This window comes from Sinohyriopsis cumingii, chromosome 5 (genome assembly GCF_028554795.1).
Source record: "Sinohyriopsis cumingii isolate HCF-2022 chromosome 5, ASM2855479v2, whole genome shotgun sequence".
Lineage (NCBI taxonomy): Eukaryota > Metazoa > Mollusca > Bivalvia > Unionida > Unionidae > Sinohyriopsis > Sinohyriopsis cumingii.
The window spans coordinates 54,827,852-54,845,407 of record NC_142965.1 but is presented as its reverse complement, the minus strand read 5'-3'; the positions used below and the strand labels follow the sequence as shown (position 1 = coordinate 54,845,407).

The 17,556-nt window shown below is 35.2% G+C and overlaps 1 protein-coding gene across 4 annotated transcripts in view; it reads right to left on the bottom strand.

The window, feature by feature from the left end:
- LOC149799203 (von Willebrand factor D and EGF domain-containing protein-like) overlaps positions 1–17,556 on the bottom strand; it is a 70,307-nt gene that overhangs the window by 20,001 nt on the left and 32,750 nt on the right. For 2 of the 4 annotated variants that reach the window (XM_089958469.1, XM_089958465.1), the window contains exons 2-6: positions 8,426–8,460; positions 8,000–8,071; positions 6,065–6,271; positions 5,088–5,282; positions 2,676–2,835 (exon numbers count right to left, since the gene is read on the bottom strand). In XM_089958469.1, the coding sequence (XP_089814595.1) occupies positions 2,676–2,835; positions 5,088–5,282; positions 6,065–6,271; positions 8,000–8,051 (614 nt within the window). In that variant the 5' untranslated portion in view covers positions 8,052–8,071; positions 8,426–8,460. Of the gene's footprint in view, positions 1–2,675; positions 2,836–5,087; positions 5,283–6,064; positions 6,272–7,999; positions 8,168–8,425; positions 8,461–17,556 lie in introns of those variants that run through there. The other 2 variants (XM_089958467.1, XM_089958466.1) reach the window with 2 other exon arrangements.

Genomic DNA, 17,556 nt, shown 5'->3' with positions numbered 1-17,556 from the left:
ATAAATCAAATAATTTGAAATTGCAGGACTAAACATACACCAGTTCCATAAAGTGACGATGGTAGATCCAGTAATATCATTTAGGATAAACGTATCAAGGAGTGAGATGTTTTCTTCAAGGAATGCCCTTGTGCGAGTCCAGGGGGTTAAGTCCCCTGAGGTTACAGCATTTTAAACGTTTCAGGAGTATAAATTTAAGTATCCAACGTTAAACAAAATAAAAACTTACTCTAGGAAATGTTCCAGTTCTTTCTCGCCCAGAGGTACACGTAGACTCCCCCACCCCACCACTATTTCCACTGAGTGGCTTATATTGCTACATTAGTATAAGCCATTTGACTACATGCAAGAGAGGCACAATTAAAAGTCCACGTATTGCTCAGTCAACACATTTTCATACTGAAATCTATAGTTTGTAGACTGCGTCACATGTTTTACTATCAGTCATTAGAGGGATATATGGACCCAAATTTAGTTATATTTCTTGATCATAGATGAAAATATACATTTCAACCTTTAGTAGATCTTTTCACACCATTTTATCACATTAATAAACACTCATATAGTAAAATCCTGGTATTTGCAAAGGATAATTATTTTTTCAATTTCTGACGGGAACACGCACGAATGGGTTTTTATTAATATGGAAATTTGTGTATGAGTGACTTCACCTAAAATACTCAATAACTGATCACCAGCCTGCTGACTTATGACATCACTGTTTAGAGTTGAGTAGTATGAGGGTTTTTTTTGCGATCTGGTGATAGGTGTATTTTCCGACAAAGAATTTGTCGTGTAAATTGTCATGTATGCACTAAATACGCAAGAGGAAGTCACTATAGCTGGATACAGTTCTAAGCTACAAATGGGTTGTACACGAAATTGAATGGGGGTGAGGTGGAAAAATAAAATAATAAAAGAAATGACCACCCTGATAAACGTACGAGGCAGCAGTCGAACCATCTTTCCTGCTAATACCACCTATATGTATTTGTGTTTTTGGCGAAGAATATTTTAAACTGTTGTGGTAGGAATAACATGTAGTATGCAAAAGGTGGAAATAGTGACTTTTTCTTGCGCGGAAAGCATCGGTATATCGCCATTTAGTAGAAAGTGTTCTCAGAATGCCCGTCTCCGTATGATATTTGATTAAAATTTTATTAGATCTTGCTCCTCCAATTTCCGTAATAGACCTAATAATAATAATAATAATAATAATAATAATAATAATAATAATAATAATAATAATATTATTATTATTATTATTATTATTATTGAAATAACATGGTCAGCTACGGTAATTGACTGTCAGGAGAGCTTTCGAATGTATCTAAATGCTTGCACGCACCATTTTATTTCTAACATATAATCATTCTGTGGAAACTCATAACATTGTTCCATGCTTTGATTAAATTTCAAATATATTTATAAAATCTTACTAAACTTTCCTTCTTTCCGTAGTTTAAGTGTCTGTAAATAAATGTTTGAATTTAAAAATAACAACAAATTATCAAATAAAGATAAATATACTATTTATAATACAAAAGGCAGTTAAGAAGTTTTAATGTTTTTAGCTAGAAATTGTGAATGGCATAGTTGTCCTTTTCTAATTCTATTTAAAACAACATTCTTTTCAAATGTATTATTTATCTCAGAGTTAAGTCAATACAAATATATTGGATGAACTTCAAAGTAGTTATGCATATGCATATCTATTGGGAGAGATTATATACTCTGAACAGCTAATCTAGTGTTGTTTGATCGTTAGTCCATCAATACGTCGATTGTTTTTATTCCACCGCCCAATATGAAATAAAGGCTTTATGTTCTGAGAAAGGAAAAAAAATAAACAATTCAACTAGAAAATTGAAAGCAAAGCTAACAATATCGTATCGAATTGTACATTTCGCTCTCAATATTTTGTTTGGCCATTTAATACACCCAAAGACAAATTTATCGTTATCAACTAAAACCTTTTCAACTGAGGAATAAGTTCAATCATTTGTCACGAAATATTCCTCCACTAATATTTTGATATTATTTAAGTCAATAATTACCTTTAGAAAATGACGTATTAATCAAGATATATAAATTTTTACTGTTATGACTTTTTGGCTTAAACTATGTGACAGGAAAGAAAATTAAACCAACAATTCAACAAACAATTTACTTCAATAGAATACAAATGTCCTACTACAAGTCCAAAAGTACAGAATGTTCCGAATGAATTATAATAGTCTTGAATATCTTAATGTATCACAATAATATAATCCAAAACGTTTTTGAAGAATCCTTTATAATCCCAAAGTATTGTTTTGGTCGAAAATGTCAATGGGCATGTTCTAATGAATAATTTAAATAAACAATTCCTCTCAAATTATATCTGAACACCACTATAACTTCGTATATGCCGCAATAGTATTTTCTGAAAAAAGTAATGGAAATGTACATCAAATTGTTAAATGTTCGCTTTCAGAATATTCTAAGATCGTAAACAAGGTTATGCATTGAAATTTTAATAAATATCATAAAAATGTGACAAAAGTCAAGTAGGAAAAATCTCCACTCTCAATAACGGACAAAAGTGAAGCGTACAATATAAATTATGCATAACAAGACTTTTTGGAGGTTTAAGTCTTTTTCTTATACAATAAATATATGTGTACCAAGCTTACCACGATACTGAATAGTAGAGGTCATCGGTCACGTTTCCACTGATCTGACAACGAAACAATAATCGTGGCTTTTTAAAGAATTGCCCACCTATTCCATTTTCATCAGCGAAGAAAAGCAACGGCTGTACATTAAGAGAGGCCGGCGAGAGGTCAGAGGGGTCTAAAAAGAACAAAAGTATATTCAGGGCTTGGTTAATAAATTTGAAGGCTGGAATGTCAACTTTTCATCAGTGAAATCTAAAGAGTCTATTTGACCCATTTGAAATTAGTCCTTTCATGGAATTGTCAGTAATTTTGGTTAACAATTAAACGAGCTTTACGAGATTTATTCTTATGTAATTTTAAGATTTCTCGATCAGGTAAGCCTATTTTGGGACTTGCATATATGCAAAATGTTGAACAATATGGTGAAATGCAAATGAACGTAAATACATTAGCAACAGTCATGGGCAATGTACTTCATACAGTTATGACTTCATCTGAAAATGACAGTATGGTCTTTTATGGTATCATTTGTTTCTAAAGCAGATTAGTAGTAAAGCAAATATATCGAAGTAGCTAGTTCGTGTTACAATGTTTAACGCTATTCTGGATCGATATCAGTAAAAGGTAGGTTCTTATCATTGAAAATTTGATAAAGACTATATTTTACAAAAATAAAAGGCATTATGTGAGTTTAAAAACTATAAGGGCTAAAGATAAAAACATATGCACTTTATAAATTATAACTGTCTAACCGATTTGGTTATGTTTTGATTTATACTTTGCTAGTCTGGTTTAAACAATACGAATAATGTTGAACATTCACTGGAGTGAAATAGTTTTTCCTCCAAAGAATTTTGTATTCAGTTATGCATTATTAACATTATGATCAAAGAACTCAGTCCGCCATGTGGTCAATCCCTTGGTACAGTGGTAGCATGTTGACCTGTTACACAAAACAGCGATAACCAGGTGCAAATGTCACTTCGAACTTAGTTCTTTTTTCCTAAGTGAGTGCTTTCTTTTTCTTGAATTAGGAAAGATAATTATGTTACTAATATTTTCCGCTCTAATATACACAAAACACTGCAAAGCATAACAGGTGAAATATCTGAAATTATCTATATTCTATACACTTTAGCTAACCAACTCATTTGAGTGAATAAGGTTCCATCTCATCTCGTGCGTGAAACACTTTGCCAATCGTGAAAATACTAAATATTTCACCTACTCGATAAAATATATCCATTATTCACTCGATAAATTCAAATATTCTATTATCATTCTAGCATATAATCATGGATCGAAAAAAAAAAAAAACAACAAAAAAACGTGGGATCAAAGGATAAGCCCTTTCCTTTATAGAATAAGTGTCAGTTTACAATTATAATTTCAGATAGAAATGATTCATTTTTTTTAAGAAAAGAAACGAATCAGGGTTTTGCATTTTGATCAGTGCTAAATATTTGCTTGCCTAACGAGTATATTCTCTTGAATAACGAGCCTTTCCTTCGAATTTATTCAATCCTTGTTCGGTGGGTAAGTGCATGACGGGGTGGATTATATAATAGGGATAAGAAAGCAAGGAGCTTGGTTCAATTACTCGCAGCGCTGGATTGATTCCTACCTAAATTCGAACTGGTGACCTCGGTTTACGGCATATACCGTCTTGCCTGCATGCACCAACCCCCATACTCCCTGGACCAAGCACATATCCCATAAAAATGATCCTACAAAGTCTCTTATACAGCCATTCGCGCGTATCAGACAAATCCGCTTATTGACCCAGTAATTATGTCTCATTTAAGTACCATAGAAATCAGGAAATATGAAGGCTATTATAAGGTGTTACAAATGTATACAATAAGGAGCGGAAAGTGTTATCTCTGGATCCTATTCTATATGAAGTGAATTTTTCAATATGGTGAAACAATAATAACATATAGGCCGGAGAATTCTTAATTCGTACTCTACTGAAATGAGAGACTTGGTCCGCTGGTTAATGCAGCCATCGCCTTGCCTGAACGTACCACCTCATATATCAAGTTGCAAACAATGTTAGCTAAAAACCCAAATAGCTCAGATATCTAAAATAATGGTGACACTAACGGTTCACGCTGATATTCGTTCAATATGCTTTTTCGGGATTGGATAATGTAGCCTCTGAGCAACAACTTAAAACTGTTCAAATACCGAAGCAATAATTACATAAGCACGTACTGTGTAATAAAATAAACATTCAAATAAGCGACCATAATTTACCCTGGGACCTACTCTAATCACCACTGACTTGAGCATAGGTCACATATTTTAGAGTAGGTACGTAAAACAAAGCGGATGGCATATGGGTGCAATTCTTTGACGAAAGATCAATTGTCTCCAAGAGGAAAAGATACTCAATTTAACTTGTGGGTGTTCTAAAATACTTACCAAAACAGTAGGCTGTGTAGTAATGATAATAATAATAATAATAATGATAGTAATAACTGAATCCCGATAGGTTGTAGAGCATATGAGTTCCGCAGTTGATTACTTCAATTTCAGTCGTATACAAGCATTCATTCCAAGAAGTAAATACGCAAGCTGTGCGGGTAACTTTTCCATCACTTTTCTGTGGTATTGTACCTTTGTGAAACGAAAGAGACACAAAAATTGAAGTGTGACAATATTTTTATCATTTGGTCTGATGTTAATATTTTTCAAGTGTTCTATTTTGTAGACCTATGTCCTGAATACGCAGTTCTTATTTTGGTTCATACTTTGTCTCTAATTTCAAAACAAACGTTTCACCAAGATGTAGTTATTGTCTTATTTGTTTAAAGTTGTTTATTCATATAATAATATATTGTTACAGTAATGATCTGCTTTAAGTAATTGTAACGTAAAAATAATATAAGCATTGGGCAAGCAATTCATGCCCACAGAAAAGAAAAAAAAAATCAAGTAGAAAAAGTATTACCGACGTCCACCACGAACGTCACATAGGAGAAATCGTCAAAAATTACATAGGAAAAAATCTGCAAAAATCCTTTTGTCTCCTTAAAAATATTTTGACAGGATGGTAGATATATTTAACACATTTTGTGTTTCATTCCAAAATTTTAAAAACAGAATGTAAAAACATTGTATAAGAATTCAAAACCCAAGCTTACAAATGTTTACTTGAAACAAAATGTAGCGGCATTTTCAATATTATCGTGGAAATGACTGAATAAAACGATTATCTTTGACACTCATTTGAAAAGGAATGCAACAAACTTTTCCACTTCTATATAAGTGTTACGCTTGTTGTTGATACACATTCAGTTAAACAAAAGGCCATATTAAATTTGGGGGTTTACCAACATTTTAATTTCTGAATAGCATTTACATCAACATGAGTTTCAATCGTCTTAATTTGAAATTACCATTCATCCAAATTGGATATATAGTTCCGCATGAATTTGAAGCATTCAGCTTACTAGGATCCGTAGGCATGTTTCTGCTGCCGACGTCATACCATCCACTAGGTAGAGAATAATCATATACCCACAACCCGGTATAGTGGGCTGAGTGACTGGTGGCTCTTTCTTCCAACATGTCTAGGGTCGGGTAGTTTCCATTGCAACTCTCTCCTGGTGAGAGTGATTATTAGATATTAGTTCAAAGCATATAAATGTCTGACTCTCTCGGTGATATTTGCATCAGATTATATTGTGTTCATTTCACCAGAACCAAACAAGCTCTTCCCCAATTTATTTTACTTATTTCTCCGTGCTTTGTGGTATTTGAATATTTCTGTTTTAGATTTCCTTGTAGAAAGAGGCTCCAAAAAGGATTTTTATTTGATATATAATATAATATAATATAATATAATATAATATAATATAATATAATATAATATAATATAATATAATATAATATTGTTACGACCCAATGGTCTAAAATGAAAAACAGAAAGAAGTAAAACCATATAGTTTAAAAAAAACTGAATAAATAATTTAATTATTTAAGTTACAAAATGAACATTTAAGGGTTTAATTAAATCCAAAATAATCCAAAATGTTATATTAAATGAATTGCTAGTCCCGAATGTGTTGATATACCAATCTTCTTAAATGTGATGAAGTGCCAACAGTTTTGATTTATCAGAACGGTATTGCCTAGAACGTCTTTGAATGAACTAACAATACTTCCAAATTGATACTTTAGTCAAGACTGTCATTGGAACAGAACACTTTGTCCCTCCAACGAATAATTTGAATAAATGATTTCTTTGAAATTAAATTTAAACACAACATTAAACAGTTCTGCAGACTTATATTAATACTAAAACAATACTAGGAAATATCAATTAGGAGTGAATCAATCCTCTCATTATTTACATCTCCACGATTGTATTACAACTCTATGCTGCAATACTTACCACGTGACTTATGTCGCAACACCCCCCCCGACTTAATCATCCATTGGGAAATGACCCCCAACTGTACACAGGTTCATTTTATAGAACGCAAACCCAAATCAACAAACTATTTATAACTCATTATCTATTGAAGAGAATCTGCTGTCATGGACCAAAAGGTCGAGCACGCACAAGTTAAGCAATTAAGATAGGAACGATTTACACTTTTCCAATACTTTCGTTCTAAACAACTAAACAAGGATGTTCATTCAAGGAAAAAAAAAATAACAGACAACGACACAAATGAATAAGTAGAGCACTAATTTACTTGTTGATATAATGCAAACAAATTTCAACTGTTCTCTTTTTAAATGTTGTTCATTATTCGGCAAGAGTTTTAATTCCCTTTTGTCCTTTAATTATTTTCTTGAGTTTGCTTCTATTTATCAGGGTATAAATACGAGTTTTATTTTAAAAACTTAAGTTTCTGTTGACTTGAACATCAATAAAATTTATCACGGACGAAATAAATCCTCTCAAAATGTAATGTACAAAATAACGCCAATTTCTTCATTATTATTTTTGTTATTATTATTATTATTATTATTATTATTATTTGTATTCTTCTTCTTCTTATTATTATTATTATTATTAGTAGTAGTAGTAGTAGTAGTATTACTAGAGCACACCTATGGATAGACGATCGTGATTTTGAACGCATCAAATATTCCTATAATTTCTATCTATGTATCCGCAAGAGCGTAAAGAATTCAATTTGAAACGCAAAACTGTCAAGCATTTAGTGGAATTAATCGTTGAACCATCCGTTGCTCTCTCTCTCTCTCTCTCCCTATAAAGAAGGATGTTCGTTTCATGATTATATTATATAAAAGTTTTGAATACGTAAAAGGCAATATAAAAAATATTTATAATACACAAATGTGCTAAAATAGCCTACCTTTAATAGACCCCAGAAAACACCATACACACATTAACAAAGCAAGGTTCATGTTTCTCTCACGTGTAGTTGCTGAAAAGAGACTTAAAATATGTTATGATGGTTGAGGTGTCATCTGAAGAAAAGGATGAACTTGTAATGTCTTAGTTTTAAATCGGTAATCATGGCAGTGTCATTGTTGTCGAGAATGATTCTTGTCAATAGCATATTCTGCATTGTACTACTACTACTACTACTACTACTACTACAATAGTAGTGCTGCTTATACCGGCAACAATTACTTGTACTGCTGCTAGAGTTGCTAATATAGTGTACTTACAATAGGAATGTGGATCGTATCGAACGTGCGCAACTAGATTTTAAAGTTGGAGCAATTATTTTAATAGATTAAAATGAGCATAGATTTTATTAGCTATGTAAACCTACATAGAGATTCTGTATACGTGCATGTTTGTCCTCATCTGAAAAAAAAAACTGCATTTAGTTATTACCATTCTTACACAAAATAGCAACAGACAATGTAAAGCCATCAAAAGAAATATAAAATGAACATGTAATGCATACTGATCTTGTTAATAAATACATAAAGGTACAATGATTGTCATTTGACCTATGTATCAACAAACAATTTTCAGAATCAATGTATGTATGTATGTATGTATGTATGTATGTATGTATGCATGTATATTTTTATATTTATTCTCTGTTAAAATTGAACGCACTGTTAAATAGGCAAAGTCCAAGTGTTATTAGGAAAACATTTAAAAAGCTTCCAGACAGCAAGTGATTGAATATTAGTATGGACACTTGCATAATGTAAAAGTTCAGATCTCATTTCAAGTCTAGATCTTCACAATGATTCTTAGCAGCAGTGAATTGCTGTTTCAATATTCTTCCTCCAGACTGGTTTCAAGACAGCGTATAATTTTGAAGAAACCGTCAAGCTGGTATTTCAAAAGAACACGATATATATCTTTAACAAAACCAACTCTCTCGCTCTCGTGTATCAGGAAGTCAAGAATGTTTCTGTTGAATATAATTTACCATGCTAGTGAACCATTAGCTCTGCAGATTTTATTGAAGAAACCTAATTTTATTTAATCTACAGATTCTTCAACTGACCACAGTCCAAGACTGCTAATTCTTGTCTCTGTAGATGAGCACTGGTCAAGATCTATAAGTTGGACCATGATTCGCATTCATATGTCATAGCAGGTAGTACTATTTTTTTACCATATTTTAGCACTATTAATTGGATTCATTCCATCCTTTCCAATGCCAGTTCCAAAAAGGGAATAAAATACTGATCTTCCTTTATCACAAGCATTTTTCACTGCAGCAGTATTAGCAAGATCTGTGGAGAGAGTAACCCCAGCATTTATTCTAGAAGAAACTATATGAATCCTTTTGCCTCCGAGCATGAACATATTTTTGTGTATGATGTTTTCTTCGAAAATATGACGATATTGCTTTTATCAGCATTGTACTGGAGTCTCCACTTAGATGAATAGTCATGGAGGTTGCGAAGTAAAACACACACACCATTAAATGATGAAGATAGCAAGGAAGTGTCATCCGCTAGTAAAACACAAGGGATACTTCAGGTACCAATTTGTATTCCAGATTTTGTTGACTCCAGCAAGGATATTAGGCCATTTATCATGACTAAGAATAACCATGCTGATAGCGTTCTTCCTTGTCCTACCCCTTGATTGACTAAGTATGTTTTCGAATGATGGCTGTTGAGCAAAACAAGGACCCTAACTTCTGGAAAAGAATTTCGAATCAATCTCCACAGGTTTCCTTTAACTCTGAGATAGAATAGCTTATAAAAGAGGCCATCATGCCATACCGTATTAAAGGCTTTCGCATTGTCCGGGAATCAAGCATGTATGTATGTATGTATGCATGTATGTATGTATGTATGTATGTATGTATGCATGTATGTATGTATGTATGTATGTATGTATGTATGTATGTATGTATGTATGTATGTACGTATGACTGACTGACTGACTGACTGACTTTATTTCCTCTTTAAAAAGAGATTACTGTGTGTGTATGTGTGTGTGTATGTATGTATGTATGTATGTATGTATGTATGTATGTATGTGTATATATGTATGTATGTATGTATGTATGTATGTATGTATGTATGTATGTATGTATGTATGTATGTATGTATGTATGTATGTATGTATTTATGTATGTATGCATGTGTTTATGTGTTTATGTGTATGCATGTATGTATGAATGTATGTATGTATGTATGTATGTATGTATGTATGTATGTATGTATGTGCATGTGTTTATGTGTATGCATGCATGTATGTATGTATGTATGTATGTATGTATGTATGTATGTATGTATGTATGCATGCATGTATGTATGTATGTATGTATGTATGTATGTATGTATGTATGTATGTATGTATTTATGTATGTATATATTTATGTATGTATGTATGTATGTATGTATGTATGTATGTATGTATGTATGGTTGTATATTGTATCTATGTATGTATGTAATGATTGATTTATTTATACATTTGACTGACGGTCTATCCGTTGTGCTGAAAGATGCCACTTTGGTTCCTCGAACGACACTATGGGGCTATAGTGAAAATTCCAATCTCTATAGGGCCCAATAGAAATTTAATATTACAGTGTCACTGAAATTAACATTGGATAACACCCTGGGGCCCTAAAGGAATTCAACATTAGGTTACCTCCTTTTGCTTAGATAAGGTATCCCATCACGCCTGGCGTGCTCGTGCATTTAAATCAAAAAGAAAGAGATATTTTACTAACAATACAACAACATAAGAGAGAAAGCTCAAATGAAAAATCTAATTGAAAAACGGAAGAATAAAAAACTATCGATACAAATAAAGTTGAGATATCACTTCCTAAATCTGTACCATTAATAAAAATAGTTTTAAATAATAAAAGAGAGATAAACTCTTACTAAAATATGTAAAAACCAAACGGAAATATCTCTTACCAATCGGTAAAGGAAGATAGCTCACTAAAATATAAAAGGTACATTTCCAACTAAAAATAAAGCCGGGATAAGTCTTCCTAACAATACAGGGAATATAATTAATTTATTACTCTTACTTGATTAGGTGAAACGGCTCTTAAAAATATTTTTATATATAAAAAAGAACATTATATCTTTTACCAAAATATAATAACTACCATCTGGCGATAAGCATTGCTAACTATTAAAGGGAAATAACTCCGACAAAAATGCAAATTAAAACAGGAGATACTCGTGACAAGATTAATGGAAAAAACTCAAGGAGAGCATTTACTAAGAATAATAAGAATGAAAAGAAAAATCATTTGTATAAAAAAATAACTAAAATGATACATAACTCCTACCACAAATTAAGAATAGATAGCTACTGAAAAAATAAAAGGAAAACTCTTTCCATGCAGTATAACTTTTACTCAACATATTACAAAGAAATAAGACATAAATTATACCTTGAAATAATGTGACATAGCTTTTAGTCAGACATAAGTAGTGAAGGGGGGCACTTTACGGTCAATGGGAATTAGCATTACAAGACCCCTTGGGCAAGATTACCGTCAAGGGAAAATTAACATGGAGAAAAATCGTGGGTAAGATTACCGTCAAGGGAAATTAACATGGAGAAAGAAAAAATCGTGGGGCACTTTAGCGTCAAAGGAAATTAAACAGGGTGGGCCTTTATAGCGTCAAGGGCTTTTACTAAAGTGGGTCTTTATACCGTCAAGGGGAATTGAACATGGGATTTTTTAAAAAATTTTTTTAAAAAAGGGGTAGGCAATTCAAAGACTATCTCTTTTCGAGAAATATGGGGGCCCTGAAAAGGGCCTTTGGGTTTTCTTCTTCTTCTAATTTCTTCTTTTCCTCCACCAAGTTCTTATTTTATCTCCTACACTCTTCTTCTCTTTCTTTTTTTTCTTCTCCTCCTCTTCTTTCTTCTTCTCTTCCTCCTCTTCTTTCTTCCTCTTCTCATTTTCTTCTTCTTTTTCAATTTTTTCGTTCCATCTTCTTATTCTTATCTTTTCCTCTTCATCCTCCTTCTCCTCCTTTATTTCCTTCATCACACCACTAATCTTGTCCTTTGCTTTTCTTAAGTTGTTAATTTCCATCTTTACACGATGGGGACTATAGGAATAATGGTCTTCAACCAGTCTTATTAGCATCTGTTCCATTATTCCTAAGTTGTCTAAAACGTCTTGCAAGGTTTGTATTTTGTCCATTTGGTTTGACGCCATCTTCTTTTTATTCTTTGCAGAATGGTTTGAACGACGAATACTGTGGGTTCTTATACTTAAAGCGCGTACGTGAAGGAAAACATCCCCCTAAAAACATAAAATGGATCTTACCTAGATCATGACCAAACAACGCGCGGACGTGAAGGAAAACATCCCCTACTTTTTCATTTCATATAATATAACCCAAACTATACTCTCCCCATTTGCTAAGAAACAATAAAGAAACCCATAATCTACTATTCTCACAAACATACCTTTACTCATACAAACACAAACACACAAACACTTACCCTCACATTTTTTTAAAGAAAGAGTTAGTGTTTATATTCACACTACTCTACCTACACACATTGGCAAATCGATCGTTATTTCTTTTCTAGAGTATTGGGTAGCCCTGAAAAGGGCTGTTTTGTTTGGAACTTCATGGGCACCTGGTTAATGGTGGCACCTTCCGGGCCTGGCGCCACATACGCATCTTATCCCCCAGTTACTTTTTACCTTTTTGGGGGAGAGAGCAGAGGCAGGATATGTCGCTTCAGAATCCCAATTTTCGCTCTCTGGGATTTTGAAATTTCTTCTCTCCTTTTCCTCCTCCTCTTCTTTGTTTCTTCTTTCTTCTTTATATCTTCTTTCTTCTTCTTCTTTATATCTTCTCTCCTCCTCTTCTTTGTTTCTTCTTTCCTCCTCTCTTATCTTTCCCTCCTCGACAATGGCTTGCGCGGCCAGTTCATTTAATATGCACCTGGCATATTCCAGATGCACATGAAGCTCCAACAGTTTCTCAAGTTTCGTGTTCATTTTTTGGTGTTGATCAATCAACAAGGGTAGCTGGACTGCCGAACGAGTTTCAATTTATACTGAAAGCGCGGACGTGAAGGAAAACATCCCCTAAAAAACATAAAATTGATCTTACCTAGATCATGACCCAACAACGCGCGGACCTAAAAGAAACACTCACTCACTTTTTTATGCTACCCATCACTATTGTAAAATTTTTTATAAATCACTTCAATAGACTATCCACATAAGCAAAACAATCCAATCTAACTCCAAATATACACCTCAAAAACCCAAAAAACATTATTTTAATCTACTATCCTCACCAACTTACGTTAGCTCTTACAAACACAAACACACAAACACATACCCTCACATTTTTTATAAAAGAGTTAGTGTTTATTTTCACACTACTCTACCTACTCACATTGGCAAATTAATAGTTATTTCTTTTCTAGAGTATTGGGTAGCCCTGAAAAGGGCTGTTTTTTTGTTTTGCTATGGCATTCTTTTTTTAGTTTCTAAGAATGCGATGTCCTCTGAGGATAGACTTTCTGGCAATAGGTCTGCTTCTTCGGAAAGAGAAGAAGAACTCTTTGGTGTCGATACGGCAATCGACAAAGCCTCTGTCAGGTTCAGGTTGCTGCTGCTGCTGTTCTTGTTGTTGCTGCTGTTTTTGAAGTCTGTACTTCTCTGTCCATTCTTCTTTTTCCCTGTTCACTTCTTCTCTGAAGAGCTCTTCTATTAGGTCTTCAGTGATTTTTAACATTCTCACATTCTCTATTTCTTCTGGCTTCGGTATCAGACTGTGTCTGACCCTATGCAAATTCACGTAGGCTTCGTTGAGCTTAGCTAGTTTGGAGCACATCTTCTTAGGAGGATGAGTCGACAATGGATGGTTAGACTGGGAACAAACCGGTTCTTAAAGTTAAAGCGCGGACGTGAAGGAAAACATCCCCCACACGGTTTTTCGAGCCGCAACGTTCATGAGAGGGATAGTAAGAAATGAAAGAGCATCAATCCAACATTCTTATAGCTAAACAAAAGACAAAAGCATTTTTTTCAAAACACAACATTTTTTATTCAAAAATCACTTAACACTTAACATCAACAACTCTAACATTTTTTAACAATAATCCAACATTATAACATCAAACAATTTTTTTTCAAATCACTAACATTTTTTCTCAATAGACAATCTACTTTAAACAAGGCTGACAACGTTGTGAATGAAATCGTGATTTCCACTGTTGGAAATCATTAGGCCATTGATTGACACTACGTTTCCTAGCTTGAGACAAAAGATAAGCATAATGGTCACAAAACCATCGATCTACTTTCACATCGTTTCTAGCAGAAGAACGAGGATCGAAATGAGTCACTAAATGTTCTAAGGAATAGCCCAGGCTGCGATGATGCAGAAAATACACACAGTACTGTCCACACACCAAGGAATCTGTGCCTTGTAATTTCACATTATTGAATCGGGTGGTTTGAGCATTTCTTTTCATAAAGTCGATGATATCGTCTTCCAAAGGGGGTAATCCGTACGAATCGAAATATTCCACACATCCTTCTTGAGGAAAGTAGACGGCTACCCAGTGGCTTCCTGGGAGATGACTTTCGTCCGTGTTGATCACGTAAGCTTGATGGTCTTTAGGTTTGCGATGAGGGAGTTCATCTTTAGCACAGACGACAGGATTCCAAGAAGCCGTATACGAACTGTGGTTCAAAAGGTAATGAAGTTCCCAGGTATCCATTGTTTTGTGTTTTTTTCTTCACAGGTAATAATAAGTTGTCAATTCGATCCTGACTTTTTGCTTGAAAATGTCTGACGAATAAACGGTTATTCGTTCTGTTTCCTCACTTTGATTCAGGAGAGCTTCGATACGATGGATCTCTTGAGTGGTTAATGGTGGACAAGAATGTTTACGCAAGTCTTTATACCACTGGTGCAACACGTCTTTGTTTGAGATGAGACTCCAAGCTTCGTCCAGATACTCGTCCAATTTTTCTTCTTGACTCAACATCAGGCATTTATCGTGTTGAATTTGACTGGGATGATCGTTTTGACATCCATAACAATTTTTCTTGATCAATTCCGTCATTTTGTCGACCAAGTGTTTGGCAAAACAGGAGACTAAATGGGCTTCTTGTTCTGGCCATCTCGACTTCATCATGACAATTTCTTCGTCTTTGTCTTGGGATTCTCCTTCCACGGTCTCCTCACATTTCATGTCCAAAGTTTCTTCACTAGGTAAAGAGGGATAACAGTCTTCCATGGCTTCTAGTAATCTAGAATGACTTCTCTCAAACTGTTGATTTCTATCGTATTGTCAAATTCTGCATACAGGATGACGTTCAACGTTGGATCAGCAGGGTCTCGATTTGCAAACTGAATTTCCACACGAATCTGACCAGATTTTATAGGGTGGAAATGTCCCTCGTCGCTGCCTTGGTCTGGAGTGAAATCGAAAGCCCACAAAGCGTAGCCTCCTGCATAATCCTCGTACGTAATACCGTGACTGGTATTGGTTCCTAACTGTCCGGTGGCTTCGTACAGGGACAAGTACGATCTCAAGTAATTGTTCTGGGCAAAGTTAGGCTCAAAGGGTCGTGTACACAAGGTCTTGCCGTCGCGACTGACTTCGATTTTGGACACGCTAGAGTGTCGAAACTCAAAAGGATTTTCGTTGTGAAGTCCATTGAAAGCTGAATTCCTGACGATACCAACGATCAAACGCTTGGGTAACTGTCCTTGGAACAGATGATCTTCGATCATGGATCGCTGTCCAACAGGAATGGTGAACGTTTTCACTTCCACACGTCGTATGGGATACTTGGCGGTCGTTCTGCTCAACGTCTGACTGATGTCGTTTCCCACTTTAGGTAACACTTCCACACGGCGTACGTAAAGTCTGGCTTCTTGGATAACAGTTTTGTATTCGTTGGCATGGGCCATCAAATGGAAAGCGGCAGTGCTACGATTCAGTCTCAGGCGAATATCAACTCCGTTCAGTAAATACTTTTCTTGTAACCACATGTCCAAATGCAAACGATCCATCAGTTCTAAACTACGTCCTTGCAGAATTTTAGTTCTACGTGTGTTAAACCCCACATTGTGAGGATTGTCATCTTCTGTCAGGGCTGTGTCGCTAAACGTGCCTGCACCTGCCGTGTCAGGTTTCCATACCACGCAAGCATCCAGATGAGTATTCTTGGCTTCTTTTCCGTACGTCAAGAGATTTTCCAAGTAGGCACGATATGGGTAAGTATCCATGCTGCTGCTGACCAGTTTGTTATTCAAGTACAAGTCCACTTCGCTGAACAAGGAATGCATGAAATTGTTGACGGGCGCTACCCTATCATTGGCTCCAGGATTGGTGTTGTCAGTTTTGATCACTTTGACTTTCAAATACAGGTAACTGCTATTCAGATCGATGTAATCTTCGGGTTGTCCTTTGATTTCGAACTCGATGGGAGCGGAATCCGTCAAAGAGGAGACGGGATGAAATTCCACCCACTGGGATTCTTGCATCGTCATCATGGTGGGGGGCATGGCAAACATATCCAGTTCCGTCTTGGAACAAGCACATGACTCTCGGTGCATCATTTTTTTCTGTGTCTCAATAATCGAAAACGTCTAAGTCTCGAACGGTTCTTCTTTTCTTGGCTTTTCTCGCTTGAAGTCTGGTGAAAGGGTGTTTTCTTCGTCGTCTCTTTCTGCCTTGTCCTTGCTGAATGCCTGACTCGGTAGCGTGCAGGGCATTTATAGGTGTGTCTCGTCGGCCTAAAATGTCTTTACCCGTTTGCAGCAGGACATTTTTGCCTGCCCTCATGAAGGCCTCTTTAGGGTTTTGTTTGTCGATGATGACATTTTGGAGAAATTCTTTGCCTTGCGTCAGTGCCGCATCTTTCAAGGCGTGCAATCCGCGTGTCACCATCGGTTTCAACACCGGGGCCACCGAACGAAAGGCCGATTTTAACATGTCTCCTAAACCGTGTCCTCGCTGTCGTGCAACCCCTTGGTACACTGGATACATGACTTACTTACGAATCGTGAGAGAACCGTTTTCGAAAATGGAGTTTCACCGTGACTTTTCCTTTGGTAAATGGAATATTTTGTCCCAGATCTCCTTTTATAGTAATGTTGACCGTGTCCAAATACGACTTGCTGACTGGCAAATAGTGAGGATGGACAAATTCGCGGTGGACGTGGTAAGTGTTTCCACCTTCCTCGTCAGCGTTCGCGGCAGAATCCACTTTGAAAGGAATGACACGCAGTAACGGTACGGAGGTGTGTCCCACCACGTTATACTCCACCACATCGGAGTACACGAACATCAAATTCAGTCCTTGGTTCAGTTCTACTGGGGTACGAAATAACTTGCTAAAAGACTCGTTGTCGTAAACGATGGGTAATTCGTTGTTCTTGAGTATGCTCATTCTCAGGTTCATGTCTCCGCCCAACATGTCAAACAATTCAGGACAAAATAAAATGGACATG